The 25207-nt window shown below is 37.0% G+C and overlaps 1 protein-coding gene across 3 annotated transcripts in view; it reads left to right on the top strand.

Annotated features, from left to right (window-relative positions):
* The window catches only part of dyrk1b (dual-specificity tyrosine-(Y)-phosphorylation regulated kinase 1B), a 91037-nt gene that overhangs the window by 32372 nt on the left and 33458 nt on the right, over window positions 1–25207 (top strand). Inside the window, exon 1 of one of the 3 annotated variants that reach the window (XM_028471718.1) lies at window positions 2350–4398. The exons of the other annotated variants lie outside the window; for them this stretch is intronic. Coding sequence (XP_028327519.1) covers window positions 4296–4398 — 103 coding nt within the window. The 5' untranslated portion in view covers window positions 2350–4295. Of the gene's footprint in view, window positions 1–2349; window positions 4399–25207 lie in introns of those variants that run through there. 3 annotated transcript variants of the gene reach the window in all.

The raw sequence follows: 25207 nt of genomic DNA, 5'->3' as shown, positions 1-25207 counted from the left end.
GTAGCAGCATGGTACTTCTATCTTCCCTCTGCATCATGTTTACCTAGCAACAAGCATCAGCCACAGCAGGCTGTCCTATTGGCTGCTTGAAAACGCATCATGGACCAATAGTAGCGCTGTTGCCATGGCACATTATATAGTTGCTGGGTGGAATTTGCTGTAAGGCACTGAGTCTCTGAGTGTTGCCTTCTGACCAACCATTGAAAGCTCTGTTTGGTCTTTGGTACAGCTGAACTTGATTTAATGGAAGCTAGACAATAAGTCAGTTAATGTACTTAAACTACTCAGTGATAAAACAAAAGCACTTCTACTACTATTGGCAGTTATTGAAATTAAACAGTGTGATGAGAAAGCACAGATGACTGAAAGTGATTTGATTCTATTCTTAAGCAGCATCCATGTTTCAAAAGATGTTTTTTACACATATTATATATTATATGATTATTATTATAACAATCATACGTATGCATTGTATTTTACAGCAAACTGTTAAACAAATGATTAAATATTTCCTCAAATTGTGATAAGTCTTCAGTAGAATCAATTTATCAAAGCAGAGTGGTAACAATCAAGCAAAGCAATGGGTTAATAAAAACTAGCCACAATAAACATTTACATTGTAGCTCAAAAAAAGCGTTAACAGTATGGTCTATTGTAAATAATAATAATTACCCCCTTCTAATTATAAGTGCCCTGAATTGTGATTTCCAGTCAATACTGGCCCAATTTAAATTAATATAAAAATAACTCAATATATTAAAACTTGCCTTAGAAAGATTCAGTGAAACTATATTACCCTAATTGTTGTCATCACATAAAAAAATTTTTTGTTAAATTATTTCTTGTTTTCACACCTGTTATATATGTATTACACATTCACAGAAATAACTGAGGGCAATTAGTCTTTTTTTTTTTTTTTTTTTAAATCATATCTAGTCGTTGTTTATCAGACTCACAGTATAAACTTGTAACTACTTTTGATAAAGGCAACAGTGGACTGACAATGCAGTATTTTATTTTTTAGAAATTGCATTTATGATAGAAGAAATCTTTTAGAAATCATTTTAAACCAATTTTTTACTGTACTGTCTAATGTTCTGTTGGCAAAACTAACATTTCTTGTTCTTGTTTTAGTGTTTGCAGATCAAACTGTCATTCTCTAATTCAAAAGGTGTTATTCATTTATCATGTTTCAAAACTTAAACTGAAATTTGTAGTTAAATTACCAGTATTTTCTTTGTAAATATGTTGTTTGTGGTTGTGTTAATTTTTGTGATTGCATTATTATGCAGGACTGGATTGTAATTATTATTTTTAAGGTATTTCAAATTGTATATCAAATAACAGACCATGATTTGTACAAACCTTATTCTGGGAAGCTGCGGTATGGCTATGCAATGCAGTCACGTGTGGGGATGGGGCACCCTGGGGCTGGAGCTGGAAAAAAAAAGGTTAGATCAATGTAGAAATACAGGAACAAGCTCAATATTCATGATACAAAAACTCATGTTTGATACTTAAATAAATGCAAAATAGTCAAATCTTGTTAACATTACAATGTAAACAGTGAAGTCACTGCTGCTTCTCAGTAATAATGTAATATTTGGGTCCAGTGGTTCTAAGAGTCAAAGATACTGAATAGAGGGAGTTACTCTGGCTGGTACATTAAACCGTGCACAACAGTTCAACAGCCAGCGTTGTACTTAATTTAGCTGCGATGTTCAGGTAGCAACAGCAACAATTCAAGTGCAGCTGCGAGAATGACTGGTTTACAGCCAGTCTGTGGACTCCCACAGCCTTCCTGTACACCCCTCCCTCCTTTTTCCCTTTCTACATGACATCTTCAAACTATTTCCGCGTCACTCCTCGTGCAGTTTAAGAGACATTGGAAACCATCCCAGCAGCCCCGCCCACAGGCACGTCGACGAACCAATAGTTACTGCGAACGGGGTTTCATGTAGCCAATCGTCTTCCTGCTGCCATGGCGTCGGATAGCAACAGAGTATCCGGAGGGTTCAGCTGAATGAGGGCAGCTCGTGCATCTGCCCGAGTACACAGAAGTTAAACATTTGTTGCGGAACTAACGATAAATACGCCAACTTTAATGACAATTTTACCAGGACTCCATGAATTTCGAAAAACTGGGTTGGCAAGCATTTATAAAACACGAGTGTAGCGCACTCTGATATAAAGTATTTATTAAAAAAGGGGTGTGTGCACTAAACAATTAGCACTATGTTCCCTGCAAATATATTTTTGTTTAAGCGCAGGATGCCCATGTATGCCTGTAAATAAAGGTCCAGTATATATATCCCACTGTTACTATAAATGGACAGGACAGGGAGGTTTGCTTGGAACGGCCTATGGTGACTAGATTCAGTGACTGTTCTGTTTCTACACAGATCACCAAGTCAGACAGAATCTCAACAGCATTTGGTGTTAAACCTATTTTAACGTAGTGCCAATGTTGTGTTGAAATCATGTCATTTTTTATGCGGCGCTTTTATGGTTTCTTTTCAGAGCTTTATCGGACAGAAGCAGTGGGACCCCTGCTTCTGGTAATGGTACAGTCCGTGCTTGGAGGGTAGAGCGGTGAGAAACTGTAAGAGGAGAGAGGGGCGCAGATTATGACTAACGGGGAAACCTGGACTGAGAAATCTGCCTTTAAAATGGTCCAAATACCCCATGTGGAGGTTTCCACGGTCACTCAACATAAATTCGACTTTCGGAAAGTCTAAGGAGCGGGAATACTGCAGTTAAACGAGAGGAAGCCGCTGGAAGCGATCGGGAGCAGAAAAGGAGTCTGCCTGTAAACTCGCACAGTCCTGATGCAGTGGTTTTTTTTTTTTGTTTACTTTGAGCACATTCAAGAAGTTGGCGGGGAACGCAGGTTCGTACGACATTTCTATCTTTAAGTGAGCTCAACTGGCTTCTGGATGTTTTTTTTCTAGACTGTGTTGGTAAACACAGGCTGATGGACGCTACAGGAGAAATGCATTGATCGACTATGACGTGGCTTCAGCACCGAAAACTTTGACATTTGGACCCATTTACTGCTGTGAGGAAAAATAAGTGCACAACTAACCTCTGTGTGTTTGCTTAGTATGGTACTTTGGCCTCAACTGGAAACTCATCCTGAGGAAGCTTTTTAGGAAAGCCTACCAAGCTGTTGCGTGTGTGTCTACACCAGCTTTACACCCAGAAGACTTATTTAAAAAAAAAAAGAAAAGTGTATTACTCTCCATATTTGTCTGTCTGAGGAAGAGCTGCAAGCAGAGCAAAACTGGAATTTAAAAGGTTCAGGAATCAGGATCCCTGCTGATGAAGATCTGTGTTTTACTGGATGAAGCACGGTGATAACATCACTGTGCACAGCCCTGGTCTTGTCCAGTTGCCAGGTCTACCTCTCCCTAAAAGCATTTCTTACTTGAAACTATTTTTAGTGGAAGGGATGGGGTAAAAGCAGACAGCTGGAAACCCAACTCCCCCCATCTCCTCATCTTTGACCCCATCTATCATTCTACCTCAACTCATCACACTTGGAGTATACTCTGAGAGCCTGGCTGGGACCTTACTGAACCACAGCGTGAAAACAATAGAAACAAGATGTATCCCAATCTGAGGGAAAGAGCACTAACAATGTAGAAATATTGGGTTCTAAAGATAAAGGCTCGTTCTAAAATGATACCTGGTTTGGAATAGGTCAACTATTAAGAATATGAATCCAGATCCAGTCAATAATTACATTTTTCAGACTTTTCAGATCAGGCTTTTTGTTAGTGTGGATACTTGAATGACATTATTTTACTACCTACAAAAACACAAACCAGCATACTGGATGTTAAACATATCCCAATTGCACAGAAAGAATGCACAAAACTGCCAACCTAAAAAAAAAGCTAACCTTACAACCATGTATTATTTTTCTCTAATTTATATAGATAGCCAGATATATATCTTTCGTGTACTTCAACAGAAGACAGATAATACATCATATATTTTTTTATTTGAAAGAGTCTGCCTGTAAACCAGTTCTTTGCCTTCGGAACTACAATCATAAAAGATTGGAGCAAACAAAACCAAGCTGGACGGAGATGGTGCCTTTTTCTTATTCAAGACATTTTTGAAAAAGAATAATTGAATGTAAAATGCTGATTTGAACTCTGGGATTGATGTCACACCTGATGACAAGTTACCTGATCTACAACTTCTCTTTTTGCCGTGGACATATTTTTTTCTCATTTGTTTGAATTGACTGATTTCCTCCTGTGTTGAACCTTTGGCCAAGTTTCTCCATGGTTGTCACATCATCATCAGTGGACGACAAGGCAGTCCCACCGTGCAGGATGGTCCAGTCTGATCCTTGGATTACCTCAGCTCTGCTACGAAAGGCCAAGAGTTAGTATAAACACAACTCTTTCTCTCTCTCTGTGTGTGTGTGTGTGTGTGTACGTGTGCGTCTCCATGGAGTGACATTAAGACAAAAACTGGCTATTTATTATTTCTACATTCAAATGCTGAATTAAATTATTAATGTCTACAAATACCAAATTAGTTAAGATAGTGGAATAAGTTGCAAATTAACTATTGCTTAAACAAAAAGGCTGAGTTGACAATTGCGTTTTCCTTATTTTGCTTTTCAAATACAATTTTAATTTTGTGATTTGAAAAGCAAAGCAACATGTTCGCCAAATGCAGTTTTCATGCTAAATGGAAAAAAGCCTTCATTCAAGTTTTCAACATCAAAACTTTTCAGAAATGTTATCTCGATGGCTATCTGTCCCCTTCAGAGTTTAAAAACATTCAGACTCATTTGAGAGAGCTGTTATTGAGTTAAAGAGATGGACAAATGTAACTAAACTCAGTTCTAATTCCTATTTATTATGTTAAGTGCCCAAATCGTATGCACTGCCAACCAGTTAAATATTTTTAAGTTTGGCTAAATAAATTGCAGTAAAACATGTTAAGATAGATAGATAGAAGCTTTATTGTCATCGCACTGAAAACAATACAACAAAATGTTGTTGGCAGCAGTCAATCATCATACAGAAGAAACTTTAAAATACTCTAAAATATATGTGGATATAATAAATAGAAGTAAATAGCAATGAATAAAGACAATGTTAAAAGTAAAACCCAAAAGCCTGTTAAAACCTGACTCACAATATAGTGACTATAGTTAAATCAGAAATTTAAATACAACATGAAAAAGTTGATGCTGCTGGGGATGCAATTTTTTCTTTTCAAAGACTGTGTAGGCCTCATAGATAATTAAATCAAAGATCATTTTCTGGAAAAAACATAAAAAGTTGAAATTGATGCTCCAAAGTCTGTTTTGAGCTCCACTGTAAACACTCTCTTATTGACATTGTCGGAAAAGTTTGCACATTGCATTGTGGGATATGAAGTCCCATAGACGGATGCATAGAAGTGCTTTTACTTACTGTAATTCTTACCGTGATATCTTGTGTTTTGTCAATCGACAAGAAGAAGATTGATTCTCTTGACACTATTTTTGTTCTAGTTTTTTCTTCCCTGTATTCGGCCAGAATCAGATCTTTCTGTGTAAGCCCCAAATTAAGTATCTGTCATCGTTTTGCCACAAGTTTCAGTCGTTGAAAACATCAGAAATGTGTTGGGAAGTCACTTTGGTATTGGGGCAAAGAACAAGAAATCACACATCTATTTGGCCTACACTATGTCTTCATTTGATTGAACATTTTGATCTCCAATAGCTTTAATGCTGAACAGTTTTTATATTTTAAAAGGTGAATTTGAGTAAAATGATTTAGTTTGTGAGAGTGTAATCTCACAATCTCATGTAATCACTATGATTTTTGACTAGCCTGGTTAAAGTTCCTTTGTAGATGCAAATCTAAGAATTTATTTGATCCTGTTGGATACAGTCCTAAAAAATCGGAGACGAAAGAAGTCTAATTGTCTGCAGATATATTGGAACTGTGGGAAGAAGAGCTTTAACATACTAACATACTATAAGAAGAAACTGGAGTAAGAGATAAGGAGCAGCCAGTTTTATTTCTATTCATAGGGTAATTAAAATGCCAAAGCTTTTCAAAGCTGATTTTTGGCTTTGTAAGGCATTTATACTTTCTATTTAACAGGAAAAACACTTTTTTATGGATCACACCTTTTTCAAAACAACAATTTGCTATTTGGATCAGGCAAGGAAGCACGTGACATTAGACATTGTATGATGGACAAAAGTCTTTTTTTCTGACTAGAAAGAGGAAAGCAAATGGTCCTAGTGGGTTTTGATATGACTTTAAATGACAGTAAGCTCCCACAGGAGATGCACCACACTAGATACACTTTTTCCCCTTAATGAAACAATGCAGCTTAAGGTTGTGCTGGCGCTTCAAACTATGGCTGGTTTACTTAAGAATTTGCAGCTGGTCCAGCTTCTGACTAATAAAAGTCGTCTGTGTGGTGATGATGATGTTGTCTTTTAAAAGGAACTGTGCTGCAATTCACGCCTGCCCGACTAAGTCCCTTTTTCAAGCACAACAACGTCCCCTTTTTGGACATTTTCATGTTGCATGATGTCGTGGTGTAAATCCCATTCATAACATTTGATGGTGGCTGACAGGAGAGTTTTTTTTTTTTTTACCATAACAGTGTCATTAAAAGACTGATGATCTTTGTTTTTTCCATCCTCAGTACATGAAGTCATATTTTCATGAAGTCATTCAAATGAAGCATGAATGATTATTTTTGTGGCAATCATCCAGAATGTTTGGCTCACTCACTACATATTTGTTTTCTTGCACAAGTTATAACTTTTGTTTTCAAACTTTGCCAGATAAACTTCGCCAGTGCAAAAATTACAATACTTTTACTTTTTCCCCTGGTATTAAGATTTAGTTCTTGAGCGTAGGCCTAATAGAATATCTAAGTATTACCTAGGTTTGTCAATATGTTCGTGCACTGTGTTGTGTATGGAATGGTGATGTGGTTACAGTCACATCACCATCAGAGGCCAATATCTTTATTATATTACAAATTGTTGCCCGCATGCAACGCTTTTGTGAGTGGAGCAATATTCACATGAAAAAACACATCCAATCTAGAGGCCGTTGTTTACAGATCACACAGATTTGTTTGCCACACTAATGGCCCTATAGTATGAATCCGATAATCTTAAATGTGTAAACCAATCCGTTTTTGGCAGCTTTTATTGCATCATAAAATATGCGGTCTAACACATCTGTGAGGATTAGGTTGGTTCATCAGTGTGAAATTGTGAAAAACAACTTGCTACAAGTTTATTGAGAAGGTGAGGTTGAGAGGATCCACAGAACTCTGCAATATTTGGCTGAATTACATATTTGTGGATTTTTAATGAGATTGTATCTCTGTCTGAGGCTGCATGAGGGGGCTCTGCATCCGACTCCTCACTGCTGTCCATGGCCATGCTAGTAGCTCAGCTGTCCACAAGTGTCGCGCTGCGAACATCTTTGTTCACCTGCTGACCGTACACCTTGAATATTATGTGTTGCTGTCACTGGCAGGTTACGCTTCAACTGTGGGCGGACTAGTGTTAGCAGTCGATGTGTGTCGATCTCTTTTATCTTTATCTGTATCTGCTCACCAACTGACAGTTCATCGGCCCGGGGCATAAATGTGCACCAAGTCCTGCTTGTGCTTTGTCCACTTAAGTTCTTCTGGTCTTTGGTTTTGATGCCATCCTGTTTCAGCTCCCTAGTTTCTCAGTCACTTGTTTTGCCATGTATGGGATCCCTAGAGCCATCAGGGTTTATGTGATCTACCCATATGCTGAAGCCAGGTCACCCTGGATCTCATCCTTGGCAAAAAAAAAGGGGAGGAGTGCCTGAACATCATTATTCGTCCAACGGTCTGACTTGGTAGCATGTGTTCAAATAGTATGATTGAATAAGTATAGGAATGAAATGTGATCAATAGAGGAGATTGACTGCTCATCAGAGATGAGTTTTGTAGTAGGGCTGGGCGACATGGACCAAAACTCATATCTCAATATTTTTTCTCAAAATGACGATATATCAGATAAATTTTAATATTTTTAACTCAATATAGTCTTACCAGAAAGATAATTCTGGGTTGAATTTGCTGATGAAAAATTCCACACTGGCATATTCATTACCAAACAACTGCACAACATCACCTATAAGGGACAGCACGTGTGAGTGAGTTCTGTATTGTGGCTTGCATAGGGGCAGATCTGGGTCAGGACGTCCATTGAACTGTGCTTTTCATGCTTTTCTGAGAAGTAACAAAAGCAGCGACTCCGAAAATTTGTTTTTAATATCAAATAAGCTATAAAATACTGTATATATCTCCGAAATATTGAAAAATTGTAAAGTACACTGTTTGACTGTACTCTACGTATAATATTAAATACTTGTATGATGGGATTTGTACTGTGTGATTGTATTAATCAAAACTAGTGAAAAAAATTTGATATCTTGAATCTCGATATATTGCCCAACCCTACTCTGTAGACCGGTACATTAATCATTGCCTTTTCTTTCCCTGCACTGAATTTATCATAACTGGAACCAGCCTTACTCACAGTTTCATCTAAGCTCATGGCATCTTAGCTCACAGTTTACATGAGCTATTTTTCTACAGTTTCTTAACTTTCCACTTTTTTAAATATTATTTCTGAAGCATAAATGTCAGCCTATACATACAGCATATTTAGTGGTATTTAGCCATTTCCATTGAGTATGGATGTACTAGTAAATTACTAGGGAGTTGTATGTTTTGTTTTAAACATTTTCCCATTAAAGAAAAAAAAAAAGTGACACCAACACTCCCAATTGGATTCTTTTGTGGCATTCTGTGTATTTCTGCATCCCCATTGTTGTTGGTCTGTAGAATACAGAGTTGGAAATAGGAGCCTTTCATTGATCAAGGGTAACATAAAATAATTGGAAATGTAACATTGTGGCCTCTTGAACTTTCTCTTGCTTTCTCCAAGCAAAATATTAATCTTCTGCAGTGAAAAAACTAGTAATAATTACTAGTAAATAGAGGTAATGAACTCATTCCTACTGTGCATTCTAAACATATAATTGTTGGTTTTTATTTTTAAACGTTTGGAAATAAGAATGATCATCACTTGATTATGTGCAGTTTTCTTGTATAGGAAAGAAGAATAGTTTTTCCACGTGTTGGAATGGACTCTATTAAAAATGAGAATTTAATGCTTGGCTGGATGACACGGACCTCTCTTCTGTCCTGGTTGTCATGTATGTTTATGTTTAAACCTTTAACTTTTTCTACTTGAGACATTTACATTGCTCAGACTACTATTTGGTGTACTGGTAATTTACAACAGTTCCTTAAACTAATGCTGGACAATCTATAAATATAATTATGTAGATAATCATTTGCATATTATAGCACTCTGACTATGAACTGTATTTGAAATACTGCTATAATCAGAGGAATAAGAGTAATATTTGATTTGCTGACAACAAATGCAATAATAATGTGTGTCTGAACAGCTGGATTTATTTAGGCATTCAAAAAATCAGCCTGCAAGTTTATCTTTTAATCATTAATGAAACCTTTCGGTTAGTGCTGGGTATAGTTTATCAAATCAAAACATGATATATCTACCTATAAAAGCAAGGGAGGTCTGTGTATGTGTCTGTGTGGAGCAAATATCTCCCCGACGCGGTGCGAGTTCGACCTGAAACACGGTCAACGGCTTCCAAATATCCCGAGTGTGTGTATCTGTTATTTTGGAGTAATTTGGTCATTTCAAAATGTTTATTTCAATTTTATTTCACTTCTGGATGGCCCCGAAATGAAACCTATTCAACTTTTGACCTCAGGGTGTGAGGGGGCGCTAGCGCACCATCTATATCTATTTCACTACACAGCTCCTCACGCGAGCAAGAGTCACGTGTGCAGCCAGAGCCAATCGCTGCGCACACAGCCAAGCCGACACGGACTGTAAACACGAGTGAGAGAAGAAGATAGTTTTATACCGGAGAGGAGCGTCTGAGTAGCCGTGCTTGCACTGATAAACTAGCAAAGCTCTTAAGTCTCACTTATTGGGCCTGATGTTAGTCACTGATGTTCGTGTGTGTGAGCCACTGCCGACTCCACTTCCTCCTGTGCCATGCTATCGTTAGCGTCTCAAACATGGGAGCTCTCTGAATAGATCATTTGAAACCGTCAGCCACTGGTGAGTCTTTTACAGACACGTTTCCCATTGTTTAAACCATATAACTGTTGCTCAATAACGCACTGTTTCACTAGAGTCAGTATTGACCTCAACCTGTTCAATTTTCCATCTGGAAAACTGTGGATTCTCTGTGGTGCCGTGCATGGAAGCTAAGCTCTGACCACTCGGTTCGAAGGTAAAAAAAGATTTTTGTTTTTTAAAAAAAATAGTCAGCCGAATTGTAGATAATACTTTAATTTACTTACTCACTCATGTAGTTTGGAGTTTTATGTTCTGTTTTGCGCAGTTTGGTTGTTTTTCTGATTGGCGTTACAATGTCTATGGAGTTTGGTTATCAGCGTCGCAAACAAACATTTCACGGAGCACAAATACACTGTATTTATTTATAATAAAAATATACTAAATGAGTAAAGTAAAACACAAAAAAATGCACAAAAAGACAATTAAAAGAACAAAAAAATACACATGACTCCAAAAAATATACATTACAGAAAAATACAATGCGGGTGCACGAAGGAGATGGATGTACACACACAGTATTTATAATAAAAATATGCTAAATGTGTAAAATAAAACAAAAAACTAAACAATATTTATACAAAAAGTACACACAATTACAACAGAAATGCATAAAAATACATAAAATTAAATATTTATATAAAAGAATACACAAAATGACAACAGAATCACACTACAATGGCAACAAAAAACTATAATTATACAAAAACATAACAGAAAGATACACAAATACACATAATGACTCCAAAAAACGTACATTACAGAATAATACACCAAACAAAAAAATATAAAAGTCAGTTAAAAAAACAAGAAACACATTTATCATGTTCATGTCCCATAGAATTAAACCAGGGAAATCGCACACAATGTTTTATTTTTCACCCGCAAATAAACCCTTTATAACACTAGAGTACAGAGTATGTACACCTCTTTGTACATCCAATCTTCAAACATATAGTCATTTGGCCATAATTAACTCTACTGAAGCTCCCACATGAATGCATCCTTCCGACGGGCACTGTACTAGTTTGTATAATTCTGAAATGTTTTTCAGTTTTGGGCAATCAAACCTTTTTTTAACCTCTTTGTACCATTTCATGCTATTTATTGGACTTGCACGACTTGAATTTCAATAAATAACTGGAAAAAATGAGGGCGTTAGGATGACTGATAGTGTATATACAATACAGTATATGGTATACCATGAGATGATTCTGGGTCATAGTCACTAGAGGAGCAATATACAACCACTTTTGGCTTATTTGTCATAAGGGACAGCACATGTGAGTAATTTCTGTAGACTGGCGGGTTTCAAGGCAGATCTGGGCTGCTAAATGCAGTTCCTCGTGTGCAAGCAGCGATCAATTTAAAAACGAGTCCCTGTGCTTTTCATATTCTTCAGTAGCATTACAAGTTACCTTTCAGAGCGAAGGGGAGTGAGTGAGTGAGAGAGCGGGCTTGTAATCAGAGGGTCACCAGTTGGAATCTCTCCCGGGCCATCACTGTGAGATGTCGAGCAAGTCCCTTAACCCCAATCCTGGTGTGCCTGCAATGGCAGCCCACTGTTACCCCTCAATGCAGAGAAGAATTTCAAATACGGTGATGAGTAAAGTATACATTCATGATTATGTTACCTCTACAGTAAGAGTTAGTGAGTGACAGGCGGTGTGATGGTGCTGTGCTGTGCTGAATTAGTTTGAGAACAGACAGGGTAAAAGTAGCAAAAGCAGCAACTTTGTGCTAAATTGTCATTTTGCCTAAAAAATAAATCTTGGGATATTGTAAATCTCCATATTTGGCCCAGGCCTAATAGTTGCTATAAAATCAGCTGTTTCTACCTTTTGTGAGCAACAGACATCACATACAGTCAATGTGACATCATATGTTATGTCAATATGTCTATGGTTGAAACAACACTGGTTCATTAATGTAGCTTAGTGACAGCCTCACGCTGTGTGTTAAGGTTGGATTAGTGATCATGCTATCCTCTGGTAGAAAATAAATGCAGAGCTTTATCTAAAGTGTCTTTTTAATGTGCTGTGATGAACAGGTGGTTCAAATCATTATGACTGCATTCAAAGACGGGTTTAGCTAATGATGTATTAGCTAGGGGTGCAACGATTGTAATTTTCTGGCCGATCACCAATTTTTTTAAAAGCCTGACCTGCCGATACCGATTTTTGCTGATCCCAGTTTTTTTTCCATAACTGGCATTAAACAACTTGAATGTTCAAATCTTATTTTATTGTAAAACATTGAACAATACCTGTGAAACACTACAAATGTGTTGTTTTAACTGCACATGAGGTAGTTATCTGAAATATAAATTAAAAGTTTTGAACGTTGCTGTCCAAAATACAAAATTATATGAGTTCTATTCAGTTTTACTATAAAAAAAAATCACAGCATTTGGGGTAGATGATAAAATAATAACCTACAGGACAAATTAACAAAACATCTTGTCCTGAGTTTTAGGTTTCCTTTTAGAGCAAAAATAAAAAAAAAAAGTCTAAATGCATCAGCTTTGTGGATACTTAACTATAAAAATATTACTCTAAAAATAAATTTCAACAGCTTACATGATAAAAACTCCTAAAAGTCAAACATTCTATAGAAATAATAAAGTGCATCATGTGTAACATGTTCATAAGTCAACGTGTAATGGCAGAATGAACATCACACAGATATGTTGTTCTCACTCTTATTACAGTCACTTGTTCATAGTGGAAGCTTTTTATTAATATTCAATGTCATGAACTCCATCATTTCCCTCCTAGTATCTTTTCACTGATAAGCGCTGTCAGCAGACCACTGGCTCTTTGCTGCACTAGCTTTAGCATTAGCTTGATTACAAGCATCAAATACTGCATACTGGTATCTTAAATGGTGAATGAGGTAACTTTTCTTTTGCAGCATCACCAAGTCTTATTTCCACGTTACAGGAATTACAAATTGTGATCCTTTGCTTTCTTTTTGTGTAATACTGGTGACATGCTAAGCTATCCGTGCTCCGGGTGACTGTTGTTGTTTTCCTGTGTAGCAGAGGCATGCGCACGCACGCACATGCACACATGACATGGTGGGCGGGGCCTGTTTCCCAAATAATATTTTGGGGCCAGATCACACATTTCCATGATGTTGTTCTTATTAAACCAGTAACTGAGGGTCTAGCAGTGTGGCTAACATCGCTCTTGTGACATAATTTTGGGTGATTTCAACTTAACCATCTAGTTTTTGTAAATCATATGAAGCATATCAAATTATTGTATGTGTTATTTTCACATCAGAGGGGTAGTTTATCTTCAAAACTTAGATTTTCATAAAGATTAACAAAAATACATACTCCTAAAGAAAAGTACTATGAGATGTGTTTTGCCCTACAACAGGAATTCTGTCTTGCATAAACTTAAAATAGCTTTGGTCACAAAAAGGAAATTTTTTTCCTGACTTCCACAGTATATCATAACTTACAGTTCAGTTAATTTTTGTGTAGGTGTGGCCTGAGCATAGAGCCCTGGGCTCTTGTGGCTTTTGTCATGATAAGTCATTGAAGTGACGATGCCTTTGGGTTTCTACAGGCATGAGAGTTTCATGTCACTTTTGCATGTTTTCGTTGTCATAGTAAACATTATAGCCCTAAAATAAAAAAAAAGACAACCAGAAGAACCACAAACTCTTCTTCTATGGATTTCTTTTCAATAGTAATGGTGGACAGATGTGTCCCACTGTGTGCTTGCAGGCAAGCGATGCGAGTAGCTCGGTATCACCCAGCACATCTATCCTCCCTTATTGCCTTTTTGTAACAATTAAGTGTTCTTTGGTCCACTTAGCAGCAAGCTATTGAGCTATCAGCTAAGAACTAAAACAATTCTAAAGTCAATGCCTTTCCTTTTGCACAGTAAATAAATGTTCAAACATAACCGACTAAGTTTTTTCAGTCAATGTTACTTTGGCTACAATTTTTTTGTAAGATATTGTATGACTTTATGTATATACTTCACAATAACTGTCTTTTTTTTTAAATTTGTCCTTTTAAGTTCAATTTTATTTTATTTCTATAGTGTGAAATACAACACAGTTATCCCATCAATATAGTTTATTTTTATTTATTAAGGGACAAGTTATGGTATTTGGCATACGTATATCTTTCCATCTGATGGGTTGTACCAGATTTAGCTTGGAGCTCAGCTAAATAACATCTGGCAGTTACACCTAACAACATTACATACCAAAAATAAATATTTCACACTTTAGTAATGCTGAACGAATTACCGTAATCACATCAATATTGAGGTTTTCACTAATGCGATTACCTAACCTCAGATGCAGAGGTTTTTTTTTTTTTCCGTCTCTATCATTTAAGTGATATACTGTGTATGTTCACCAAGAACCACCTTCCTGGGCTGCTGGCCAATCAGAGATGTTTACAGGACATACACTTGTATGAGCTGTAGCGAATCTCAGTTACCCCTCAGTTGGGTGTGCTAACAACTACACTAGGGCCCTATAAAATCTGCGTTAACGGAATCGTGGACGAAATCACGGAAACGACCAATGAAAACGGAATCTCCCGTTGAAAGCGGAAATGGACAGAATCGGGTTGAAACGCCATCACCGTGAGGAAAAGGACTTTTTTTATGGGGAAATGTTTCGGGGACTGCTTATTATGGTTATAACTTCTGATACTGCAGATAATTTTGGCCCCCAGTGGTGAAATAACGGATGCATCCTTTGTTTTTGTGTAATCATTATGGTCTGGAATGATGTTATCAGTATAATTTAAATTAGGTTAATTTAAAATAAGTTGGTCAAAACATAATCAATAAACCTGTTCAGATTCAGTAAACCATTGATCCCTGAGGGGGATTTGGGTGACAATGCTCCTCTGACATAAATAATAAAAAGGAACAGTCAGAATAATCCATGTCAGTACAATTTATATATACCTTTTTATTTTATTTTACTCATTATATATCGTAAATCAAATCCCAATCACAATATCTGTCCGAAAAATTGCTATTAGGTTTTTTGTCAAAATCGTGCAGCTTTATACTTTAGCTATAAAAAAAAATTAAATACTGTAGTTATGAACAGCATCTCATGCTATAGGTATAGGGATTTACTCACAAACAAATGTTGATGGTAGAAATTGCTGCTCAAAAGATTGTTATTGACTCCATCACAAATAATAATCGGTTTGTTGACGAATGGTCATGTGACGTATACTTTTGCACATTGTATTGTGGGATTTGTAGTACCACTACAAGAAAAGCTTATTTAAGAAAAGTTTTTACTTCCTTCTCACTGTAATTTCTTTTGTTTCTTTGCCAGAATATGAAGATTTGCTTGATGCCATTTTGCTCTGGTGTGTTTACGGTGTTCCTGTGATATTTGCTCTACGAGACATATATTTTCGACTGTATTAGACTTTTTACTGTCAAAAGCTACATGATAGATATCTAACATTTGTTTTGAGTGAAAATATCAGAAATATGTTGGGAAATCATTTTGGCAGTGTTTTTCGAGGCATACTGGCATCAGTAGTGGGTGATGACGACAACTGTTCAGAAAAACCTGAGGCCTAGTATACAGACAGCAACCATGTCTCAAAGTGTCTCTTACCACCTTTCCTCAGTCAGAGTCTAAATCCAGATGGAGATGTAATAGCATAAGGTACAGATATTGGAAGTTCCCACGGGCCCAGACTCTTAAGGGTGCTTTCAGGAGTGTGTTGGGTAGGGTGTCCCATCTCAGCTCTAAAAAGCAGATATTATATATCTGCTGTTTAGTTCAATGAGTAAAACCACCATGGATCCCAGCATTATATTTATTAGTTGGAATATCAGAGGATTCAAGAGATCTAATTTTTTCACACGTGGAATACTTCAAATCCACTGTCGTATGTTTCCAGGAGACTCACCTTTGAATCAAAGGTCGCCAGTGGGCAGGCTAATCTGCTCTGTCGTGACTCGTGAGTCAAGTGTTAAACATAAACTTTAATTCAAAAGTAGGCATAAGCAGATTTGCTGAAGCAGTGTGTAAATTTATCAGCAGAATTTGATCTAATTTCAGCTAAGTCAGTAGAACATTTGTTACTACATAGTTATAGTTAGGGGGCCAAGCCCGCGGGAACAGCGAACCCCGTATGTAAGCATACGCGGTTCCTAGGACCAGCTGTGCTAGGAACCCTATTGTAATCGTAAGGATTTTTATTATTATTATATTTAGGGGCCAGGGAACCGCGTATGTAAGCATACGCAGTTCCTAGGACCAGCAGTGCTAGGAACCCTATTGTAATCATTCCGATTATTATTATTAGGGGGCCAAGCCCGCGGGGCCAGGGAAGGTTCCTAGGACCAGCGGTGCTAGGAACCCTATTGTAATCACAAGGGTTTTTATTATATTTATTATGTTTCCTTGGGTAAAAGTGGTGCTGCAGGCTAAACCGTGCAAGGTAGGGCGGTGCCCTATGGTGGTTGGGTCCAAAACCCCCAGGGGACCTTGGACGCAAAAATTCACATATATCTGCCAGCAGGTGGCGCTATAACAAAGGTCAACACGTTTTGGCAATGTTTGTTGCAAATTCAAAACCTTGATTCCTTGAATAGCACCGAATCACCTGGGCTAGGCCACGCCCATTTCCACCTGAACTTTTTTTGGAGCAAAATCGCAAAAACTGGAAAACTTACTTTTTCGAACTCCTCCTTGGGGTTTTGTCCAATCAGCGTGAAACTTGGCACGTAGAGTCTTCATTTGGACCTGATCTACAGTCCTGCAAAAAAATTTTGTTCAGGCACAATATGCGCAAAATATTAACAAGTAAAGTTCTCTAGCTAGCTATTAAAACGCAAACTGTTGCATATATTGGTCAAAATAATTGCTAACACCACCAAATCTGAGATCCTTGGTTGCCATGAGACTGTCGGTGTATGAACCAAATTTGAAAAAATTAAGCCTCTAGGGGGCACTGCAATTATGAGAAATGTATATCTCCTAAATGGCACAACCGATTTTTACCAAATTTGGTGGGTATGACCTTGGGTCGCTCCTGGGACCGTTTGTTGATGTTAATCGTGATTGGTCAAAGTCGGCGTGGCTTATTACTACATAACATATAAATAAACAAACCTTTATTTCAGCAGAAGTAATATGTTGAGGGCTGTGAAATTTACAGGGTAACTATAGAAGAGCACACAGATCACCCATACCAAAAAGTGCAGCACTAGGTGGCGCTATAATGGGTGCAAATACATTTTGGCCTGTAACTTTCACACTTTAAATCACTTCTTCCACAACTTCATATCCACCTGTTCACTGCAAATGGCACGTTGGCCTGTGTCCTGACGCTCGCCACAAGCCCGTCATCCGTCATAACGTACTTACGAAACCTGGGGGCAGAGTCGATCGGGAAGGCTTGGCCCCCTTTCATAACTGCTTGACAGACCAGCTACAGCACCAAGCCACTTCTCAATGCAAATTCATGCTAATTTTAAATCAAATGATAGTTTCCTACTGATGATACTAAAAGAAATGAATTCCTCCAAAATATTTTGAATTGCCCACACTTTCTTGAAAAATTGTAAGCTCTGGAGTTGAATAAAGGTCTGGGCCAAAGTGGTTTCCAATGGAATTCTTAAAACAACCTATGAAAAATTGTTACCAATCATCCTCTTGTTTGTGTTCAGTGAATCTTTTAAATGAGATTAATTCCAACCAACTCTGATATAAGCCACTGTTGTTCTCCTTCTTAAAAAGGACATAGAGTCCACCTCTTGTTGGTTCCCGTAGACCGTTCTCTGCTTGATGCTGACATGATGGTGTTGGCTAACTATAATTACATCTGGTTTAGAGAACATGCTTCCCAATAAAAATATATCTGAACAGAAATAGAAAAGGTTTTAGAAAGGACGACATTTTTTTTTTTAATACACTTTCACATTGAGATTGTGATTTATTTAGATGTTGAAAAGCATTCAGCAGGGTGGAGTGAGTGTACCTGTGCCTCCTTTATTCATCCGCCATGTTAACGAGAGCCTCTCATGGGTCTTCCACAGGTGCTGATCTAACAGAGCGACTGTTTCATATGTCATATGTACACTCTCACTGGGAGTTTGCTACATTGATGAAGCCACCTGTTGTTGAGTAGAAGATGAAGCTGTAGGTGACGGCACAAAGAATGGTTTAGGAAGAGCTTTAGCTTGGGGTCAATTATAATTGGAATTGCTTAATTAATAATTAACCATAGAGTAATTATAAGTGAATAGCCAGCAATTCAAGTTCACTTCAGTTATTTTTTACTGTCAGTATATGGTGGGAACAACTGAGAGCGGGGACAAAAACTTATCAGAGAGCTTATATCGGTGATTTTAGATGCAGTCCAATAAAATCCGATATTCGTTTTTTGGCTGATATCGGACCGATATCCATTATCAATATCGGATAGGGACACCTTTATTATCCCGTTAACCTGTCACTTTTCTTGAAGATCATTTTACCATTTCAAGAAAAATTTAAATCTAGGGGTATACTCAGAAAAAAAAGGCTCATACGACCATATCGAAAATTTTAATACCAATACTTTCATTGATTAGGAAGCCTAACAATGTAACCAAGAGGTAATAAACTAATTAGATGATAAATAATATTTCAGGGGGAAATAATATTGTAATTACAATTGTAATTGGAAAAAGTGCTGGTCAATTTAATCATAATTGAACATGGATAATTGAAGATGTGATTGTAATTTAAAAAAAAAATTGACCCAAACCCTGGTTCTAACCCAGACCTTCGCCTAAACAAGCCACACTACAGATCGCACCCCCACTTGCTGTCCTTTATATGAGAAAAAGCCAAAGGTGGCACATATTGTGCAACTGTTTGTTAATAAATGTGTCTGTGTGGCATTTTGCATCAGCAAATTTAACCCAGAATTGTCTTCCTGGTCAGACATTATTTGAATTAAAACTATCAAGATTTATATCCTATATCACCACTTTGAGAAATAATATTGAGATATGAGTTTGGGTCCATATCGCCCAGCCCTAGGCTCTGGCACGCTTCCATGTTCCTGAAAAAGGAGCAAAAGCAGGTCAGAAAATAAATGGATTGTTCATTAACATGATCCTAGTCCTAGAGAAGAGTGTTGTTGGTCTCCCTTCTATCACGTGCACCAAAGTCTAGTAACTAGTTATTTATTTTTATATTACTGTAAAAAGCAACATTTGCATTACTTTAAAAATAATCCTCCCCCTGCTCCAACTATTGCTGTTATAGCCTATATTTTATATGTTACTCTATAGAGAATAAATCACACTATTGATCACTTTAACAGTTTCCATAAGTTTACAATCATAACACATCGTTATCATTGATACATTACAGGTTTCATGTTTCATTGGCCATATGCTGTCTGGTTGAGGTATTCATGCTACCGGTAGTTAGCTGCCCTTTAAATCAGGTGACTCCTTTGTAAAATTAGGCTGCGTGTTTCTTATTACATAGCGTGCAGTTTCCCAGTCATACTGTCACTGGTTAACAGTCCATCTGTTAATATTGATTTGCTGTTGTTTGAATTGAAATGCTTTAATACATTTGAATGTGTGTGTCCATTGGGTCTCCTTTTTCTCCTAACTTTGTCAAAATTTCACAAATTAGAATTGTGGCAATAGAAATGACATTTGTGCTAAGATTGAAATATTCTTGTCTTTGTCCTGGAAAAAAGAGAAATTGTGTAAATATGTCCACGTGAAGGGATTTGTTTTAGGGCGTACTCAGACTAGGTCATCTGTGCCATGCTTTAGCACAGTTGTTACCAGTCAGGGGTGTTTGGCTGAGTAAAGAAAGAAGCCCACCAAAGATAATATAGTAGTATTTAAATTACTGGATTTAAAAAGTGATGCATTAGTCATGAAATGCCAAAAGTAATGCTGTTCACTTACAGTAACTTGAATGTTCTGGTGATAGAAACGCTCATTATTCCATCATTTGATTGATCCACTGAAGAATAGGAGTGTGACAATATCTCAATACGGCGATATATTGCAATATTTTTGCTTTTCTGCTTTTTCACTTAAATGTGCAGAAAATGTTGTGACTGTTTGTTGGAACCAATATATTGTTTACTGGAATATTGCACTATAACGGTGTCACTGGTAAGAAAGACTTTTTTTTTTGTTTACAGAAAGCACTATTGGAGATACTTATTTGTTTACATTGGTATGTTGACAATTATTCACAGAAATGTTGCACTAAAATTGTGTCGCTGTTCATAGGACACTTTTTCATTTTATTGTCTTTCAGACATATAAAATAAAAATTGTATTTTTGATTTGATGTATTTCATTTATTTGACAGGGACCATGTACATTAGCATTAATCAGCATATGAAAAGATGCTTTGTACCAGATTTTAGCTCCTGTAGCTAATATCCATCAGCAGTCCCCAAGACAGACAATTATAAAACACTGTACAAAAAGCATAAAACAATACAGTTCATAATATTTGCAAACAGTGCTATTATACATTAAAAAAAGTACATTTCATCAACAGGATTGTTCCTTTATAGTCTATACCCACCTCCTGACCTTAGTTGTTGGTTTTTCACTTGATCTTTTTTTTTCTTATGTCATAGATTATTGTATATTGTTTTCTGACCAATATATCGATAAATGCAGTATTGTGAGATAATAGTTATCATGAGCTTTGTATCGCGTATCGTATTGTGAGGTACTCAGAGGGTCCCACCCCTACTGAAGAAGTGAAAGTGTGGCTCAGTGAGAAAACACAAGCATGGCCACCATCTGTAGGAGTTTGTCAGATTTAGACACAAAACATATTGTTGACATGACACAAAAGAATGGATGATATGGACATATATATGTGGACTTATATTTGTGGCTTAATTAAGTGTCCAAATGGCCTGTAGTAGAGAGGAGACGGGCTGTATGCTAGCACTATTGCTAGCACTGCTTTAATGGCACTACCAGGTGGACAGTTGGTAACCATGTTTATTGTTGAAACTCATCTGATATAGATCAGAAATTCAGTATGTTGTTAAAGAGCATTGGTTTTTGATGAGCATTAAACACTATTGAATGTTTCTAATATACAGCAGTCAGTGCTGAACACAAACAATGTAAATGAACAAGTATGGGTGACTGGTGACAAATTGACTCAGTAAGACAAATAATTTACACATTTGTAGGAATTGTTTGTTTCAATATTTAAATGAAGCAAGTTAACATTTACAGAAATCTGAACAAAAAAAATCTTCCCCATGTTTTCACAAATAACATTAATTTGATTCTGTTCTGTTATTTCATTCTTTTATTTCACCCTGTTCACCTGTATTATGTCACCCTCCAAAAAACAAATGACAAAGGGAATACCAGCAGGGGGCGTGTCAGGTCTTAATAATACATTTTATTTATAACACATTTTACAATTGCAAAAAATCTAAAAGTGCTGGTAAATAATACAAATACTAACATTTACTGGATTTCTTCCTGTCCTACAAGTAGAGTCACTGATTTCCCATCTTTAAGGAGCCAAACGTAGCCGAGCTCTTGTTTCTAGAAACTACTTCTCTTTAGTCCTTCACTTTAGTAGCCACTTAACATTTCAGTTGTGAAGCATAATTAACTGACTAAATTTGATAAACAGCAGCTCCTCATTTGCAACACAGGAGGCAATGTTCATATTTATTTATTTTTCTCTCTGTATGTCCTTGTTCACTTACAAAGTTGTTTGGTGACAGCGGCAGGAACTGTCCCTTTGATGCCAGGTGTGCAATGTGCAGGAAATGTGTCTCTCCGTAATTCTTGTAATGAATGTCCGTTAATATTGTGAGCCGATGTAGTTCGTAACAGACTGTAGAAAAAATTGTAAGGTCGTGCTTTCCAGGTAAAGTTCCGTGATGTAGGGTTGTTTACCAGGAAATGTAGATTTTTAGTTGTTAAATGAACAGTATACACTAATGCTGCATTCACACCGGATGCGTCACGAAATGTTTGTGCATCCAGATTACGTACAAAGTCAATGGATAGACATGTCCCAGAGGCGAAATGTTGCCTGTGCGGCGGTGCGGTCCGATCCGCATGTCAAGTGCGTTGGCCGTGCAGGCTCGCTCACGATTTTTTGTCATATTTGCACATTCACAAGAGTTGAAAATATTGAATTCCTGCGACTGTTTTACATGACGAAAGTCTTTGTTCAAGCTGACGTCAGGCCATCAACACGGACACCAGTCTGTTCACCCATTCAACCACGGAGTAGAAGCTGTGTGTGTCCACCTGGAGATGTATGACACGGCCTTTATAACGGGACCAGACTAGGAAGGATTTGGCGTGGAGGAGAATCAGCGAGGAGGTGGTAGTAGCAGGTAAAATTTCTCTCTGTAGCACTGAGCTAGGATAACGTTAGCGCTCATCACACTGGCTTTTTTACTGGTGGTTTATGTTTATGAGAGCAGCAAAGGAGCGCAGCTCCTTGCTTCAGCAGGCAGTGAAACTCACCGAGTTGGATGTGTCGTGCATATGAAGCGAATGGAGACATTTTTTGATCCTGAAAACCTGCGGAACGTTTTGTGCGGCAGACGCGTCCGGAGCCGCAGAAGACTCATTCAGTGTGTATTAGAACTACAACCCCCATGAAGCATTGTCCCAACAACGGACGGGGACTTGTGTAGGACAATTAACAGTAATAGTTGTTTTCCCTTTTTTTTTCAACATCCTCATGCAGAAGGATTATCATTAGCAAATGTGATGAAAATGGTCACACCCGTGCAGCCCGTTCTAGCATTTGAGAAAAAATAGAAAATGGAGGAAAAAACGTTTTAGTATCTTATTGCACTGTTTTACATTTATTTGTGTGTGTTTGCTACAAATACTGTGTCACAGTTTAACAGATAGCTGAGCTAGCATAGCATGGATTAAGATGCTGAGGTTACTGTGGTAATGACCATGTTGAATTAGATTTTATTCTTCAAAGGAACGCAGTAGAAGGGTGGGTAGCTCTGAATTAGCTGAAATATATCCATTTGGACTGGTTTCATAATTTGGTTCCATTACAATGTTCTTATACCTGATTACGACGCTTCTATTTATCATTTGTGATGTGAGACCTATAACACCACATTTATTGACTGTTTGTCCTTACGATAACGATTATTCTACACACACTCCACCTGTACTGTGCTAAGGAACGATCATCCTGAAATGCACTGCCTAATTTATCTTTTACAATAATCATTTAGGCTAATATTTATTTCTTAAGGCGTGGTGTGGTCTGGTTTATTTGTAACTAACGCAAAACAATGATGTCCAGTGTTAATGGCTCTGAGACTCTTACTGTACAAAAATGGGGAATTTGCTCCGACTTGAGCCAGAAATCCAACTTTTCAGCCATGCTGGTAGTGTCCTGGAGTTGTGCTTGCAGGTGCCAGACCAAGTAAGTGAAAAGCCTAAGAGCTCTTTACCTAACATAAAGAATGTACTAAAAAGGAACTTGTTTAGTTTAGAATGCACAATAATGATTTTCCAGTTATTACTGGCACATAGCACTATAATTAGATAGTTCATTACAGGCACCAAGTCCACCAGAAAGAACAGAACAACTTATTTGTTGAACAGGATTGTGACCATAATTTATAATACAGTAAATCCTCAGATCTCTAGTAAACATTAGAATTGGCAGTATTTAAAAACCTTTGAGCCCACTGTCATTTACACTAAGATGAATCAATGTTGAATCAAATGTGCTATTACTATTTGTTTATCTAATTATTCAAAGCCTGCGTATGTAATCATTCCACATGCTCAGGTTTTTTTTGTTTTGTTTTCACCTTTATGTTTTGCTATGTATTTTTTCATTTTAAATTTAAGTATTAAAGAAAGTTTTTTTAATGTTTGTACAGATATGTTTTGATCAATTATTGTACGTGGCTCTTTTAAATAGAGTTCAGTTTTAAAATGATCTTTTAATGAGCAAACCTGCCTCGCAGTGCAAAGTCTGGCAAACAAAACCAAGCACTGGTATTAAAGTAAGGCCAGACTAGGGCTAGATGATATGGTCCAAAACTCATATCTCAATATTTTTTTTCTGAATGCTGATATACGATATAAATTTTGGTTATTTTAATTAAAATAAAGTCTTACCAGAAAGTAAATTCTGGGTTAAAATTGCTGATAAAAAATGTCACACAGGCACATTTATTAATAAACAGATGCACAATATTGCCACTTTTACCTTTTTCTCCTCTAAGGGACAGCACGTGTGAGTGAGTTCTGTAGTGTGGCTTGTTTAGGGGACGGTCTGAGTTAGAATGCACTCAGAAATCCATCTAACTGTACTTTTCATGCTGTTCTGAGAAGTATTGAAAGCAGTGACTCTTAAAACAGATATTTTGATACAAAATGAGCTATAAAAATATAAATACATGTATTGATATTGGCAATATTGTAATTTTCTATATCACCAAAATAGAAAACTCGATATATCTTGAATCTCGATATATCGCTCAGCCCTAGGCTAGAGCTTAGCCAAAACTCAAATAGCATTACACACACCAAAAGTTACAATAATACATTTCTCCAGATGGAATTGCAAACCAAACCAAGTGACAAAGCAACAAACACAGTTCCACCATGAAGTAGCATGGAGCTTAAACCATTAACATTGCTTAGCCATAGCCGATCAGTGACAGGGGTTCACAGTATTAAGATAACCGTACTATGTGCCAAAACATAAAAAAAACATAAGAGACAGTTAATTTGTAATCCATACCTAACCAGATCAAATTGCATCACAAATCTATGAAATGTTACTTTTAAAAGAATTTGCTAATGTGGGAAAGCAGGTCATTATTAGTGTTAAAAGTAGATAACAGCAACATTTTGATTCCCTTTTTAAACCTTTCATGTAGGGAATCAGGCATTGTGCCAGACAGTTGGGTTTTTAAAGCCAAGATGCTCTTTTGTTCTCCTTTTAAGATGA

Source organism: Gouania willdenowi, chromosome 16 (assembly GCF_900634775.1).
Source record: "Gouania willdenowi chromosome 16, fGouWil2.1, whole genome shotgun sequence".
In the NCBI taxonomy this organism is placed as follows: Eukaryota; Metazoa; Chordata; class Actinopteri; order Blenniiformes; family Gobiesocidae; genus Gouania; species Gouania willdenowi.
The sequence above is the reverse complement of the archived record's forward strand: the minus strand, read 5'-3'. Positions and strand labels throughout refer to the sequence as shown.